Raw genomic sequence first — 17,432 nt, 5'->3', positions numbered from 1 at the left:
GTGATGGCACTTTTCCTCTAAATTATCCAGGTTTGGGTTCCAATATCAGCTGTCCCATCTATGAGAGGGTGGCCTTTGACAAATCACTTGCCTTTTTGAGCCAGTTTGCTCATCTGTAAAATGGGGAGGTATATACTATAGAGCTGTTGTGAGGATGATGAGGTAATTGTGCAAAATGTTTGGTACAGTCTGGAGCATAGAGCATAGCATATGTTATGTAGCATATGCCAGTTTGACAGCAAGAAGAAAAAAGTTTCAGAGAAGACTAAACTGAAGGCAGCTACTAACAATAAATCATTGTCTTCAGGCCAGTCCCAAATACATTGTGTCCTCAGCATTTTGTACTGTGTCTGGCCCAGAGAGAGTATTCAATAAATATTCATTGAATGGATGAATGAAATGAAGGAGAAACTGGGCCAAAAGACAAATCTGCACACACTCCTTTGCTGCCCACCATACACCCAGCAGCCTCCAGTGGTTTAAAATTGCTCAGTGATGGCTTCTCATAGTCCACATCATCCTTTCTCATCTCTTTGCTTTTCCAATTCAGTTCCCTCTGTGCCCCTCCCCACTCTTTCTGGTGAATTTCAGTGCCAGTGCAGTCATAAACCTTTGTAGAGAAACTTGGCCGAGTGACTTAGTGGTTAAGAACTCAGGCATTGCCAAGCAGACAGATCTGGTCAAATCCTGACTCTGCCATTTGTGTGATCTCAGGCAAGTGACTTCTCTGAGTTTCTAGTTCCTCATCCATAAAATGGGGGCAGTAACATCGATCTCACAGAGCTGGTTTGAATGCTTACTGAGATGAGACACGGAAAGCCCTTAGCACAGTGATATGTGGTAGGTGCTCAAGATGTAGAAGCTGTTATTGTTAATTATATTTCATGACTACAGTGTAAAAATCAGCTTGTAGAGTGCGGTGAAGGCTTTGAAGGGTTTAGAAAGGAGTTATAGGAAAAAATGTTTAACGCAGTTGGAAATGGAGGCAGAGAAATAAGGGGGTGATATTTGGCTCAAACTGAGGAGCCCACCACTTCAGGCAGGGCAGGGTCATGGTTAAGAGCGTGTGTTCTGTTGGACTTGCTGGGTTCAGATCCCTTCTTTGCTACTTACTAGATGAATCTTGGTGGGCAAGTAACCTGGCCTATTGAAGTTCAGCTTAGAAAAATAGGATTTGCTAATAGTGTCTAAATCTTACAGGGCTGGACTTCCCTGGTGGCGCAGTGGTTAAGAATCCACCTGCCAAGACAGGGGACACGGGTTTGAGCCCTGGTCCAGGAAGATCCCATATGCCTTGGAGCAACTAAGCCCGTGTACCACAACTACTGAGTCTGCACCCTAGAGCCTGCGAGCCACAATTACTGAGCCCACGTGCCACAACTACTGAAGCCCGCATGCCTAGAGCCCATGCTCCGCAACAAGAGAAGCCACCACAATGAGAGGCCCGCGCACCGCAACGCTGAGTAGCCCCTGCTCACTGCAACTAGAGAACGTCCGTGCGCAGCAATGAAGACCCAACACAGCCAAAAATAAATAAATAAATAAATAATCTTATAGGGCTGTCCAGGAAATTTAGAGACACATAGTTCTGGCACAGAGTAAATTATCAGTGGTTGTTAATCATTATTAAAGTCTTATGGTACTTCCTAGAAATATCCCTCTAATTCAACTTCCAAGGCTAGAAGGAATGATGCTCACAAAGGACCAGGAAGTGATTTAGTCATGTTCATTAGATAGAGAATAAAAGAATCTCCAAATGGGAGGACTTTCAACAAGGTACTTTATTGGAGGGCATGGTGTAAGGTGAAAGCCATGGGGCAGGTAGGGAATCACAATTTCCTGGGACGATACTCAGCCCTTACAGTACTTCTTGGTGTCCAGGTTCTTGTGCTTCTTGTTGTACGGGACCTTTGAGAAGCAGATGGCAGCAGTGCGGTCACAGTTGCAGATGAAGGCCTCACAGGCATTGTTTTTGCCTGGAAAAGGGCAAGAACAGAGGACTGAGCCAAGGCAGTTCATGCTTTGTACAATCCAGGGGCAAGAAGAATTAACTGAAATGATCTTGTGGCCATTCCATTGGTGCAAATTTAGGGTTGACAGATAAAGCAAATAAAAATACTGGAATTTCAGATCAACAATAAATGTAATATTTGGGACACAGACTAAAAAAATCATTTCTTGTCTATCTGAAAATCAAATTTAACTGGGCAGCCTGTTTTATCTGGTGATTCTAGGTGTGATAGCTGCTTTTTGGAAAGTTCTGTCTATTTCACACCTCTAAATGTACTCACTGCTTTTAAAACCCATATAACCACAGAACTCTGATAACATAGGCAAGCAATAGCAAACCATATGGAAAATACTATGACATATACTCAAGGTAGCAAAGTATTGTACATTTCAACTTAGTGAAGTTTCATAAGCCAATTTCTCTAAAGTGCATATTTTAAAAATTACAAAAAAAAATTACAGAATGTCCTTAAAATACAACATTATATAGACATTTAAAATAATTATGTCTGTATGTGGAAATGTTTCCATGATATTTTATTAAAGGGAAAGAATACATAGTATATGCCAAAAAAATTTGAAGGGCAATACATCTAACTGGTTATCTTGGGTATTAGGATTATAGGTGCCTTCTTCTTTCCATGACATACATTACTGTAGAATTTGAAATTACATTACTTTGACCTTGTTTACTTTTGTAACCAAAAGAAACAACAAAAATAACATTTAAAATACATTTCATGGAAATAAAAACCAAAATAAACAAATGGGACCTAATGAAACTTAAAAGCTTTTGCACAGCAAAGGAAACCATAAACAAGACAAAAAGACAACGCTCAGAATGGGAGAAAATATTTGCAAATGAAGCAACTGACAAAGGATTAATCTCCAAAATATACAAGCAGCACATGCAGCTCAATATCAAAAAAATAAACAACCCAATCCAAAAACGGGCAGAAGACCTAAATAGACATTTCTCCACAGAAGATATACAGATTGCCAACAAACACACGAAAGGATGCTCAACATCACCAATCATTAGAGAAATGCAAATCAAAACTACAATGAGGTATCACCTCACACCAATCAGAATGCCCATCATCAAAAAATCTACAAAGAATAAATGCTGGAGAGGGTGTGGAGAAAGGGGGACACTCTTGCACTGTTGGTGGGAATGTAAATTGATACAGCCACTATGGAGAACAGTATGGAGGTTCCTTAAAAAACTAAAAATAGAACTACCATGTGACCCAGAAATCCCATTACTGGGGATATACCCTGAGAAAACCATAATTCAAAAAGAGACATGTACCACAATGTTCATTGCAGCACTATTTACAATAGCCAGGACATGGAAGAAACCTAAGTGTCCATCGACAGATGAATGGATAAAGAAGATGTGGCACATACATACAATGGAATATTACTCAGCCATAAAAAGAAACGAAATTGAGTTATTTGTAGTGAGGTGGATGGACCTAGAGTCTGCCATACAGAGTGAAGTCACTCAGAAAGAGAAAAACAAATACCATATGCTATCACATATATATGGAATCTAAAAAAAAAAAGAAAAAAAAAAGGGTCCTGAAGAACCTAGGGGCAGGACAGGAATAAAGACGCAGATGTAGAGAATGGACTTGAGGACACGGGGAGGGGGAAGGGTAAGCTGGGACGAAGTGAGAGTGTGGCATGGACATATATACACTACCAAATGTAAAACAGAGAGCTAGTGGGAAGCAGCTGCAAAGCACAGGGAGATCAACTCAGTGCTCTGTGACCACCTAGAGGGGTTGGGATAGGGAGGGTAGGAGGGAGATGCAAGAGGGAGGGGATATGGGGATATATGTATACATATAGCTGATTCACTTTGTTATACAGCAGAAACTAACACAACATTGTAAAGCAATTATACCCCAATAAAGACGTTAAAAAAATGCAAAAAAATAAAATAAATTTCAGCTTTATTATCCATAATTTAATTATGTGTATCTGCTTACCTTCAATAATCTTATTAAGGTTTTGTTTCTCTCTGCTCCTTTCTCTTAAAAATCATGAATGTTTTCCTCACCCACTCCATTAAAGCATAAATTAGTGCTTAACGAGATTATGAAGTGTGCATAATGAAATAATTATTTAGTGAGTTATTGTTTTTTTCTTTTAATTTTTTTATTGAAGTATAGTTGATTTACAATGTTGTATTAGCTTCAGGTGTACAGCAAAAGTGATTCAGTTATACATGTATATATTCTTTTTCAGATTATTTTCCATTATAGTTATTACAAGATATTGAATATAGTTCCCTGTGCTGTACAGTAGGTCCTTCTTGTCTATTTTATATATAATAGTGTGTATGTAGCAAGTTATTGTTAATCATGTGAATAAACATCTGCTGCAGGCTTCTTGACCTGCTTTTGGGGGGAGAAGGCAGTTGCAGTTAAAAATAATTATTTGCAAAAATATTTGCAAAATAATGTGTGTGTGTATTTCTCCTGGGGAGAGTGTCTATAGCTTTCATCAACTTCGTAAAGGAGTCTAGAATCCATAGAAAGAAACTCTTGCTGATCAAGTTGCTGTGCAAAAATATGATTTCCCATATATTTGGCTTTCTGAAGTGGAGCACAACCAAAATCTCTGTTACCAGGGGACTGTGTAAACAAATAAAGCTATTTTATGTAGTGATGAAAGAAGTAACAACGAAGACTATGAAACAGTATGGAAACATGGTCATAAGATGGTGATAAGGGGGGCTTCCCTGGTGGCGCAGTGGTTGAGAGTCCGCCTGCCGATGCAGGGGACACGGGTTCGTGCCCCGGTCCGGGAAGATCCCACATGCCGCGGAGCGGCTGGGCCCGTGAGCCATGGCCGCTGGGCCTGCGAGTCCGGAGCCTGTGCTCCGCAACGGGAGAGGCCACAACAGGGAGAGGTCCGCATACCGCCAAAAAAAATAAACAACAACATGGTGATAAGGGAGAAAAGGCAGAATGAAAGATTGTATCTAGACTGTGCATTCATCAAACATTTACATCCAGCAGGATGCCAAACTCTGCTCTAGATTCTGGGGATACAGCAATGAAGAAAACAGACAACCATCCCTGTCCCTGTGAATCCTACTTTCTATCGGAGAGATAGCAAATGAAGAAATAACATAAATGTATCAGCCATTCAGAAATTCTGTGGAGAAAATAAAGCAGAGAGAAAAACGATAATGCTGGAGAGATGGAGGGAATGTGTTTGCAATTTAAAAGAACATGTTGAGGGAATTCTCTGGCTGTCCAGTGGTTAGAACCCCGAGCTTCCATTGCAGGGGGCCTGGGTTCGAACCCTGGTCGGGCGTGGCGCCCGGCCAAAAAACAAAAAATAAATAAAAGAACATGTTGAGGGAAGACCTCACTGAGAAAACAACATCTGAAGAAAGATCTAGAAAGAGGGAGTGACTCAATCAGATATCTGGTGGGGAGTGTTTCATGCAGAAGAAGCAAAGGACTTGTGATGGGCACATGCCTAGCCAAGTTAAAATGACATAAGCCTTATTCCAAAGATAAGGGTGAAAAGGAACACAGAGGCATGAAACCATTTATTTCTTAGGATGATGAGATGCCAGGTAATTTTTTTCTTGGCCCTTGGGGAGTTGGATTATGGTTATTCCAGTGTTGTTGGTACGTTTTTTAAAAAGTGGGATGTATCTGTGAGTGCAAAATGAAGGGCAATGAAAATTCAGAATACTGGTCTCACACGACGATACCCTACACCTCTCTGAATTGTCTGCTTTTCAGAACCGCCTTCATGAAGTGATGCATTTCACCATGAGCGCTGCATGACTTAGTGGTTAAGACCAGAGCCTTTAAAATCAGAAGCAACTGAGTTCAAATGCTGGCCCTACCTCTCATAAGTTGTGTGATTTGGGGCAAGTGACTATTTTTGAGCCTCAGCTTCCTAAACTGTAAAATGGGCTTAATAAAACCTATCTCATATACACACCTTGCCTAGTACCTGGCGTGTGATGAAAACCTGATACGTGCTAATTCTTAGCTCTTTTTATGAAACAATGAAGCAGTATGGCATGGCAGTTAAAAGCAGAGGTTTTGGAGTCATATAGACCTATGTGCAAAAACCAAACACCGGGGCTCCCCTGCTGGCGCAGTGGTTAAGAATCCGCCTGCCAATGCAGGGGACACGGGTTCGAGCCCTGGTCCAGGAAGATCCCACATGCCGCAGAGCAACTAAGCCCGTGCGCCACAACTACTGAGCCTGCTCTCTAGAGCCCGGGAGCCACAATTACTGAGCCTATGTGCCACAACTACTGAGCCCGCGCGGTACAACTACTGAAGCCTGCGTGCCTAGAGCCTGTGCTCTGCAACAAGAGAAGCCACTGCAATGAGAAGCCCATGCACCACAACGAAGAGTAGCGCCCACTTGCCGCAACTAGAGAAAGCCTGCGCACAGCAACGAAGACCCAATGCAGCCAAAGATAAATAAATAAATTTTAAAAAATTATGTAAAAAACAAAACAAAACACCACCATTTATGGGCTGTGTGCCTTTGGGCAATTAGCTCAGCCTTCTGAGCCTCAGTTTCCTCATCTGCAAAATGGGGATAATATATAGTACCTATCCCATAGGGTTGTTTCGAGGATTAAAGGAGACACTGCCCGGCACCAAGAAAATGATCAATCAGTGGTGACTATCATTACAATTATTTCTCCCCATGCCTACTGAGGGCCTTTGAGCCAAGAAGGGGGTAAACCTACTGTTGCAGGTGATCTCAGTGTTAGAACACGAGTATGAGTAACTTTCAGTGTAGGGATTGTCCAAGAGGAATGTACAGCTGTCTAGTTTCTTGGCTTCTCTGTAGCAGTTGTCGTGTGTCTGGCAGCACCTGGAGAGGGGAGAGACAGAGCTGAGGCAGGAGCAGGGGTAGGGCAGCAGGTCTACCTGAACGTGCCCCCTCGGGAACAGGTGGGGATGTTTTAGCTGACCTGCTCTGAGAGGTACTGGTCCTTGAAAAATTAAGTCATTTTCTCAAGTTTACTAAAGGCGATTTTAAAATGGTTTCAGGAATACAGTACAAGCCTATATTCTGAAGATGCAGTGAGGGTTTCACCACTTCAGAAGATTGAACCCTTGCAGTGATGTTTTGTGTTGCAAAGTCCTGCCACTAGAGGGAAGCAGCACCCACTACTTTACATTCCCGACTTTCCGCTTTCCATCCCCGACAGAGGAGAGCATTGGATTCAGGCTTGTTTATATGAGGTGAACGTGTGTTATCTTCAGCAAATAGGCAAATCTCCTTTCTGTGCCTCGTGAGATCTTTGGCTTGTGCCCTCCCCCCATCCCAGGGATACTCTCCCGGCAGATCAACTCACGTGTCCAGTTCATCCACAGGGGTCCCTGATCCACCCAGGCCACAATAGCAGCCGTAGTCGTTGAAATCCAGCAAGGGGTCACTGCCGGGGATCGTGCACTTGATCATGCCGCGGAACTGCCATAACGCCCGCGGGCTGATGCCGCTCTGGGCAGCGCCCACTGCAGGAAGACACAGTCAGAGTTCGAATACGTCCTGGTTGGCTGCCGGCGCCCCAGGGACCCCACCGCCTGCTTGCTCTCTCAGACCCCGCGCCGTCCCCGTGACCCCGGCCAGCTGCCTCCCCTGAAAAGAGCTGGCTACAGGAACCTGGTAAAGTGAATAGGAATTTTCTTAACAGCTCACAAAACATAAAACTCACCATTTTAACCAAAGTATACAATTCAGTGGTTTTTAATATTCACAGAGTTGTGCAACCATCCCTACTAATTCCAGAACATTTTCATCACCCCCAAAAGAATACCCAGTACCCATTAACAATCGCTCCCCTTTCCCCCCTCCCTTCTGGCAACCACTAATCTGCTTTCAGTTTCTATGGATTTCCCTATGCTGAACGCTTTGTATGAATGGAATCATACAATACATGGCCTTTTGTGACTGGCTTCTTTCACTTCACATAACGATTTGAGGTTCATCCTTGTTATAACATGTATCAGTACTTCATTCCATTTTATGGCTGAATAATGTTCCACTGTATAGATAGACCACTTTTTTTTAGCTATTCATCACTTGATGGACATTTGGGTTGTTTCTACTTTTTGGCTATTATGTTTATTTATTTTTGGCCACACCACGCAGCTTTTGGGATCTTAGCTCCCCAACCAGGGATCGAACCCGTGCCCCCAGCATTGCAAGCACGGAGTCTTAACCACTGGACCGCCAGAGAGGTCCTTGGCTATTATGAATAATGCTGCTATGAACATTTGTGTACTAGTTTTGGTGTGAACATATGATAGTTTAAAACTATCCCTGTTATTTATCCAGCAAATATTTATTGAGCACCTACTATGAGCTAGTCACTGTCCTGGGAGCTGGAGATACATCATCGAGCAAATTAAAAAATCTATAACCTCATTGAGTTTATGTCCTAGTTGGGGAGAAAAACAATAAGCAATAAAAGTAATAAATAAGGAAATCAGATATTATTTTAGAAGGTGGAAAAATTGGTGTAGGGCAGGGGAATCTAAACGGAGGGTTGGGTGGGGGAATGACAGGGTTGGGGGGGCAGGAATGTAAAGAACAGTGAGAGGCCTGTGTGGCCTCTGTTCTCAACAGGAAACAGGACAACCTCTTTTCTGCCCTGGGACCCACGCACCTCCTCTTCCCTCTGCCCGGCACACTGGTCAGCTCACTTTCCAAAAGGCTGGAACATCTTGGTTTAAACGCTACCTCTTCAAAGAGGCGCTTTGACCACCTAAGCTCAGTGGCTCCTCTGCTACCACTTTTCTTCATGTTCTTTATAGTACCTCGAACAATCTGTATCCCTCTATCTAATGCCTCCCTCTCATAGGACCATAAACTCCTCAAGGACAGACCTCATGGATTTTATTCCCCAGGGCCTGACACAAAGGAACCACTCAATAAATATATGAAGAGTTACATGAATGAAATCATCAATATGTGATTTTTTTTAAAGTAATTATTTATTTACTTATTTATTTGGCTTAGTTGTTCCGCAGCATGTGGGATCTTCCCGGACCAGAGCTCAAACCCATGTCCCCTGCATTGGCAGGCAGATTCTTAACCACTGCACCACCAGAGAAGTCCCAATATGTGAATTTTTTAAAGTGCCTGGCACATAGTACATACTCAATAATTATCTATTAAGTAAGTTTTCAAAGTCAGCCTCTAACTGAGTGTTTGCCCAAATCAAGCACAAGGCTTGGAACAGCCAACTTGGAAGCAGGATCTCTTTACCTCCTGTGTAGAGCCCTGCCTGTGAAATTTGGTGCCCTAAAGAGAAGATGGCGCTAAATGATTTGGGGATACTGTCCAATCGGCCATCAGTGTCATCTCTTTGCCCCATACCAGGCCCTTCCTGTGCTTGATCTGCTGTGGACACTGTAGCCGCGCCATGTGCTTAAGCTCCAGGGTGAAGGAAGGGCAGCACCTTGTCGTTCTCCCCCAAGAGCAGCCTCCACGGTGGCAGCCCACAGAGGCTGTGTCCAGGAGCAGAGCCTGGAGCCTGCTCAGACGGGAGTGGCCTGGTTACCTTGGCCCATCTCCAGACACCCCCTTCTACTTCCCTCCACTTTCTTTCTCTCTGATCCAGCCAGCTCTGCTCTTTGCAGAGGCTAGACCTGCACAAAGCTACTGCTCCTGTGTGTGTGCGGGCGTGCGTGCTCCTCGGACGGGGAGCGTGGCTCGTTCATCTCTGAGTCCCCAGTCTCAACCCTGAGCCTGATGCCTTAGAGGCTGTAATACCATAGATGTTGAGTGAATGAATGAACAATGGCTGAATGGGGTGGGATTTGAATTCTAGGGAATTCTGATTCTATTAGTTCATTCAATAAATAGTGCAAACAGCACTATTCCTGCTCCCATGGAGCCCATGCTTAGGTGTGGGTGTGGGATAAAGAAAGAAATGAATCAACAACAGACACACTGCAGGCAAAGACAGGTGCTGAGAAGACCTAATACTGAGGCCATATGGTAGGGGAAAAGGAGAGGGGGCTCTTTTAGCTTGGATGGAAGGGGTAAGCCTTTCTGAGATGGGTCATCTGAGTTCAGACCTGAAGGTTGAAAGGGTGCCAGCTGCGGGGGGGATTTGAGGGGACCCCAGTATGGGACCTCTTAAGCCCCATGCTGAGCCCCACCTGAAAAAGACTCCAGGTCTGGTCAGCCTTGTGACCTGTGGCCCCCATTGCAGAGGAGACAGATCTCAGCTCAGGAAGGGGTGGAGCTGGGGGGACTCGCCTACCTGTGAGCAGAGCAGCCAACACGAGGAGTTTCATCCTGTTGTCAGTTGGTGCACAAGAGACTGATGTCATTATGGCCTCCCTTCTTATAGCTGCCCCACCGCCCCAAGATAAGACTGTAGTGTTTGCTTTGCTCCCTGTTGACTGTGGGTTGGCCTTGAGTCTGTCTGTTCCAGAAATAATCCTGAACAACAAGCAAGCCCTGGCAGCTGGGGGGCATTGGAAGTAGTGTACATATTTGTCATCAGTGCTTTTGAACGAAAGGGATTATTTCTGGAGGTGCACATCTTGGAATCTTGACCCTCACACCCACCCCTTTGCACTCAGCCCAGCTTCATCATTTGTGTGTGTGTGTGTATATGGGTGTGTGTGTGTGTGTGTGTGTGTGTGTGTGTGTGGCAAAGCTGTCAACCCCATTGAACAACTGGGAGAAGGGGGATGGGAAGGAAGTGACAGTTGCCTCCATGTCCTCTCACGTGCTTGAATTTGGGCTGTGGGTCTCGTTGAATGGTTTCCATCAATTATGCACTTTGCTGATGAGAAAACAGGTTCGGAAAGGTGAAGCAAATTGCCTCAGGTCACACAGCTAGCAAATGGCAAAGCAGGGGCTCAAACTTAGGTATGTCTGACTCTAAGGCACACACTTAATTTTTTCCCCACTACATCAATACCACTCCCCTCTCCCCATTCCCCACAGTGGGCTTGTAAGAAAACCCTGGGCTTTGGAATTCTAAAGGCTTGGATCTGACTTGTAGAATAAAAAGGGTTTTAGAATTGTCATATCAAAGGTCTAAATAACATTTTTAGGTGAAATTCACATTGTAAGACTTTATTATTATTTATTTATATAGTTATTTGTTATACTCTTAACCATTTTATTTTAAAATTTTATTTATTTATTTGGCCGCGCGGCATGTGGGATCTTAGTTCTCCGACCAGGAATCGAACCCGCGTCCTCTGCAGTGGGAGCGCAGAGGGAGTCATAACCACAGGACTGCCAGGGAAGTCCTCCATTTTATTTTTAAAGTGAACAATTCAGTGGCACGTAGTACATTCACAGAGTTGTGCAACGACCATCTCTACCTAACTCGAGTAGATTTTCATTCTCCCCAAAGGAAACCCTGTCCTCATTAGCAGTCACCTTCCCCCAGCCCTCAGCAACCACTAATCTGCTTTCTGTCTCTATAGATTTACCTATTCTGGATATTTCACATAATATACAATATTTTATAATTGGTTTACTTGGTGCTCTCCCCTTTGGTTCTTATGTGATCTCTGCAACAACCCTCTGAGTTACGGAGACCCTATTGTTTTATTTTCATTTATTTGTCTATTCATTTACTAATCTTTCTTGAGCAGAGAATTCCCTCATGCTCTCCTGCCACCTGCCCCCACCCTGCCACAGCCTCACCTATAGTTTCACCTGTTATTAGTATCTTACATTAGTATGGTACTTTGTTATGATTATGTTATCAGAACCAATATTGATATATTATCATTATCAAAAATAATGATAATAAACTGAGGTCCATAGCTCATTCAGATTTCCTTAGTTTTTTTTAATATGAATTTATTTTATTTATTTTTACTTTTGGCTGTGTTGGGTCTTCGTTGCTGCGTGCGGGCTTTCTCTAGTTGCGGTGCGCGGGCTCCTCATTGCGGTGGCTTCTCTTGTTGCGGAGCACAGGCTCTAGGCGCGCGGGCTTCGATAGATGTGGCACGCAGGCTCAGTTGTTGGGGCTTGCAGGCTCTAGAGAGCAGGCTCAGTAGTTGTGGCGCACGGGCATAGTTGCTCCATGGCAATGTGGGATCTTCCCAGACCAGGGCTTGAACCCCTGTCCCCTGCATTGGCAGGCAGATTCTTAACCACTGCGCCACGAGGGAAGCCCAATTTCCTTAGTTTTTACCACATGTTCTTGTTATGTTCCAGGATCCAATCCAAGATAGCACATTATATTAAGTTGTCTCTTTAGGCCCCTCTGGGCCATGGCAATTTCTCAGACTGCCTGCTGTTGAGGACCTGGGGAGTTTGGAGGGCTACTGGTCAGGTGTATCATAGGATGCCTCTATATTGGAACTTGTCTGATGTTTTTCTCATGATAAGACTGGGGATTGGTTAATGGGTTTGGGGAAGGAAGATCACAGAGGTAAAGTGTCATTTTCATCCAATGGCTGTGTTAGGTTTGATCATCTCTTGTCTTGGGATGCATCTTGGGCACTTTCCAGATGAGGACACTTTCCAGATGAGAACTGCTAGATGAGGTTCAGCCTGGGGTGGAGCTGGAAATGGCCATGCCAAGACTTGAACGCACACCTGCCTCTTCCCACTGAGCCACTTCCCTTCGCCTTGGGTGAGGTTATGTTAGGTTATGTCGTGTGTGAGTCAGAGCAGAACCGGTAATTCTGACCCTGTGACCTCTGCTTACGCACGCACCCCACGATTCCAGCTCTCTGTACTTTTCCCTTGAGCATGCACTGGAGCCAAGAAAGAAGAAATCCATCTGGAAGGGCTTCCCTGTTTCATCCCAAATCCAGGAGCCCCAGGAAACGTCCTTCAGCTAATGTGGTAACACTGAAACAACGTTTAGTAAGCAGATGGGGGAAACTAAGGCCCAGAAAGGGGAAGTGATTTATTTGCTTGGGCCTGACTCAGACCCTATTTGACCCAGGGTTCATGCTACCCGTCTCTTCATACTTGCCTGTAGACATTCTACAACTGTCCAATATGGTAGCCATTAGCCACAAGTAGCTATTTAAATTCATTACTATCAAATAATATTGAAAATCAGTTTCTTGGTCCCACCAGCCACATTTCCAGTGTTCAATAGCTACATGTAGCCAGGGGCTGTTGTTTTGGACAGTGCAAATATAGAATGTCTCTGTCATCACAGAAGGTTCTATTGGACAACGCTGCTCAGGATAGTATAGCACCTGTCCCAGTGCCGGCCCAGAGGTGTGGGGAGGAGGCCTGTGAGAGCTTCTGGAGAAAGAACAGGGTTAGCTTGGGACCCAACATCAGTCTGACAAATGGTTCTGCCTCTTCAGCCCCCAGAATGAGTGAAGGCTGCCCAAGGAAAGGGGAGGCATGGCCAGCAAAATGCTAAGTTCCCCTTATGTGGGGTTCTTTGGGGTGAGAACAAAACAGAGGAACAGGCACTGCTCCTGTTGGGGGTGGTCTGAGGAAGGAGGAATAGCTGGTGCTACAAAGTCCTCTAAGGCTAATAGTATTAACTACCATTTACTGACCGCTAACTAGTCTAGGGCGCATGCGAAGAACCTGGCATAGACCTCTGAGGTAGGTCCAATGACAAACTCCAGTTTACAGAGGTGATGGAGGCTCAGAGAGGTTAAGTGACTGCCCCAATATCACACAGCAGGACCAAGATGTGAGTTGGATCTGCTGCTTATGATACCTCAATATCACCCCATGACAGGGAATTGTAGTAGCAGGTAGGAGTGCCAAAGGCCCCTGGAGCAGAAGGAGGTTTAGTCCTGCCTGCTTCCCTCCTTCTCTCCCCCTCCCCCAGCCAGCTAGAGGCCTTCCACAAGGGCAGGCTGGACAAATTCCCATGTGCGACTTATGCCCGGGCTTAGGCAAAGCACCTGGTGGGAGAGGGGTCAGGCCACTACTGGAACCCTCTCCCCCTGGAAAGAGATGTGCTAAATGTTACAATCCAAACCTCTGCAGGAGACACAGAGGTGGCAGAGGAATGGACCTGGCAGGTCACTGAGTAGCCCACCAGGCCGCTATACTCTGTACCGTGACCCACTGCTGCCCCATGCACAGGTGTGTACGGTACATCTTCTCCCAGCCTGGGAAAAACACACTCTCCAGTGGAAAGAAGCTAAGTATAGCTTCTTGACTCCTTCAGGTGACAACGTACCCACACCCCAGCAAGGTCACACCTGCTCAGCCCCTGGGACACGCGGCTCCTGCTTCCCCAAAGCAGCTACCAGCTACCATTTGCTGAGTGCGTCTATGTGCTCGGCCCTGTGCTAAGAGTGTCATGTTGTTTTTCAGCCAAACAACCATCTTCTGGCATAGTTATTGTTGTCATCATCTTCCCCTTTTTACAGATGATGAAACAGTTTCAGAGAGCTTAAGTAACTTACTCAAAGTCACACAGCTGGAAAGTGGTGGAGATAGGATTTGAACCGACATGTTCCTGACTCTTAGTCCGGCACTGAGCCCAGTATGTGGCTGTTGGGAGGTTCCCAGAAGGCTTTAGGTAACACTGGTCTGGGTTCAATTTGGCTGGAGTCATCCTAAGGGGCTTATTCTCATCCCTCCTCTTATCACACCATCTCTGTCTCCAGTTGCATCTGAGCTCAGCTGAGAATATTTCTCAAACTGAGCACAACCACCGAGGAAACTGACCTTCTTCAGAGTCCAGGCCTTCAGAAACCCAGGAACTCTCCCCAATACTCCCTCTCCTCACCCCTTTCCCCATCCAGTCCCACCCCAAGTCCAGCTCTCAAGCCACACCCTTCTTCCAACTTCCAACACCCTGGTCCTTGCCCCAGCATCTCTTGCCCCGATGGTTGCAGCAGTCTCCTTAGTGTCTCTGTGCTCCCCTCCACAATCTCAAATCTGTTCCCTATTGTATAGGCTAATGACCTTTTCAAATGCAAACCTGATTACATCATGTCATCACTCTCCCACCCTGTTGGCTAAAACCCTTCACACCTTCCCAGCTGCTCTTATATAAGAAACAAAAGCAGCCTAGAGGCCCAGTCTGCTCTGCCCCTACCTACCTCCTGGCCTGTAGTGGGGTGGGATACCCTCTTCTCTAGACGCAATGGACCTTCTCTCAGCTCCTTGATTGACGTTCTCATGCTTCCTCCCATTTCAAGGCTTTTGCCCCTGCTGGTCTCTCCTCCTGGTATGCTCCTCCACCCCCTCCCGCCCCCAGCCTTGCCTAGTTAATTCTTACTCTTCTTTCAGATCTCAGCAGAACTTGACGCCCTGCTACAAACCCAAATGAAGTCATTGCCTTCAGGTGACTAATCGTTCTGTTTTTCTTCCAGGGACGGAAGGGTTCTTGGGATACAGCGCTTCCTGTTTTCAAACCAGAAAAGTCCCCAGCAAAGTAGGACAAGTTGGTCACCCTCTCAGTGCCTAAGAGTGACTTGTGCACAGTAGACACTAAGGGAACCGCGATGTGTGAACCGCAGCTGTCAGTCCCACTCGGGAGGGGGCGGCCATTGCTGAGCCCCAATTATGCATTTCCAGGCACCTGGGGCAGCCTGGGATTAATAGCAGCTACCATTTACCAACCAGTTACTTTGTGCCTTGCCTGGTGTTGGATCCTGTCAGCCCTCCCCGTTTAATTAACAACCACCCGAGATACTCTTATGGTTCTCTTTTTAAATTTTTTGAGGTGAAATCCCCATAACATAAAAATAACCATTTAAAAGTGAGCAATTGGGACCTCCCTGGTGGTGCAGTGGTTACGAATCCACCTGCCAACGCAGGGGACACAGGTTCAAGCCCTACTCCAGGAAGATACCACATGCCGCGGAGTAACTAAGCCGGTGCGCCACAACTACTGAGCCTGCGCTCTAGAGCCCGCGAGCCACACCTGTTGAAGCCCGCGTGCCTAGAGTCCCGTGCTCTGTAACAAGAGAAGCCACCGCAATGAGAAGCCCGCACACCGCAACGAAGAGTAGCCCCTGCTTGCCTCAACTAGAGAAAGCCCACGTGCAGCAACGAAGAGCCAACCCAGCCAAAAATAAATTAATTAATGGGCTTCCCTGGTGCCGCAGTGCTTGAGGGTCTGCCTGCCGATGCAGAGGACACGGGTTCGTGCCCCGGTCTGGGAAGATCCCACATGCCGCGGAGCGGCTGGACGCGTGAGCCATGAGCCTGTGCTCCGCGGCAGGAGAGGCCACAACAGTGAGAAGCCCGTGTACCGCAAAAAAAATAAATACGTAAAATAAATTAATAATTTTTTTAAAAAATGAGCCATTCAGTGGCTTTTAGCACATCCACAATGTCGTGCCACCACCGCCTCTAGTTCCAAAATACTTCCATCACCCCAGAGGAAATCCCTTAACCATTAAGCATTTACTCCCCATTGCCTCCCTCCCTCCAGTCCCAACAAATCTGTTTTCTAACTCTGTGGCTCCTGGATATTTCATATAAATGGAATCTTATAATACGTGGCCTTCTATGTCTGGCTTCTTTATAATTCCCTTTAATAGATGAGGAAATTGAGGCTCAGAGAGGCAGAGGAAGCTCAGAGAAGAAGGGGAGGAGCCAGGTGTTGGAAACCCCACATCTAACCATTTGGCGATACCCACCTCCACCTGAGCTGCTTTTCCCACCTTACCCTCTTAGGATTCTCTGAGTTAAAGGCAAACCAGAGGAAGGGGTCCGATGCTAAGCTTAAAAAAAAAAAAGTGGTAAAATGTACATAACAAAATGTACCACTTTTTTACAGCCCCTCACCAATTTGCTACTTTTCAGTGTACAATCAGTGGCATTAATTATATTCACAATGTTGTGCACTACCTATTTATAAAACATTTTCATTATCCCAAACAGAAACTCTGTAACCACTAAGGAATAACTCCCTACTCCCATTCTGTCTCTATGAATTTGCCAGTTCTAGGTACCTCAAATGTGTGGAATCGTACAGTATTTGTCCTTTTGTGTCTGGCTTCTTCCACTTAGCATAATTCTTCAAGGTTCATCCATGTTGTAGCACATATCAGTACTTCATTCCTTTTTATGGCTGAATAATATTCCACTGTATGGAAAGACCATGTTTATCCATTTCATCTGTTGATGGATACTTGGAATGTTTCCCACCTTTTGGCTATTGTGAATAACGCTGCTGTGAACATTGGTGTACAAGTATCTGAGTCCCTGCTTTCAATTCCTTTGGGTGTATACCCAGGAGTGGAATTGTTGGATCGTAATTCAATGTTTAGCTTTTTGAAGAACCACCAAACTATCTTCCATAATAGCTGTGCCATTTTACATTCCTACTAGCAAGGCACAGGGGTTCCAATTTCTCCACGTCCTCACCAACATTTGTTATTTTCTGTTTTTTTGATGATGGCCATCCTAATGGGTGTGAAGTGGTATCTCATTATCAACACTAAGCTTTTGAGGCTGATGAAGGAGTTGGAGATGGG

At 45.3% G+C, this 17,432-nt stretch overlaps 1 protein-coding gene across 1 annotated transcript; it reads right to left on the bottom strand.

Moving 5' to 3' along the window:
* Nucleotides 1-1,765: 1,765 nt before the first annotated feature.
* Nucleotides 1,766-10,411, bottom strand: PLA2G1B (phospholipase A2 group IB). Its single transcript, XM_004281425.1, has 4 exons — nucleotides 10,292-10,411; nucleotides 7,373-7,532; nucleotides 6,758-6,885; nucleotides 1,766-1,976 (listed from the first exon to the last, which is right to left on the bottom strand). The coding sequence occupies exons 1-4, from the start codon at nucleotides 10,359-10,361 to the stop codon at nucleotides 1,852-1,854; spliced, it is 483 nt and encodes a 160-aa protein (XP_004281473.1). The 5' UTR covers nucleotides 10,362-10,411; the 3' UTR covers nucleotides 1,766-1,851.
* Nucleotides 10,412-17,432: the final 7,021 nt, after the last annotated feature.

Source organism: Orcinus orca, chromosome 15, assembly GCF_937001465.1.
Source record: "Orcinus orca chromosome 15, mOrcOrc1.1, whole genome shotgun sequence".
Taxonomy (NCBI): Eukaryota; Metazoa; Chordata; class Mammalia; order Artiodactyla; family Delphinidae; genus Orcinus; species Orcinus orca.
The sequence above is the reverse complement of the archived record's forward strand: the minus strand, read 5'-3'. Positions and strand labels throughout refer to the sequence as shown.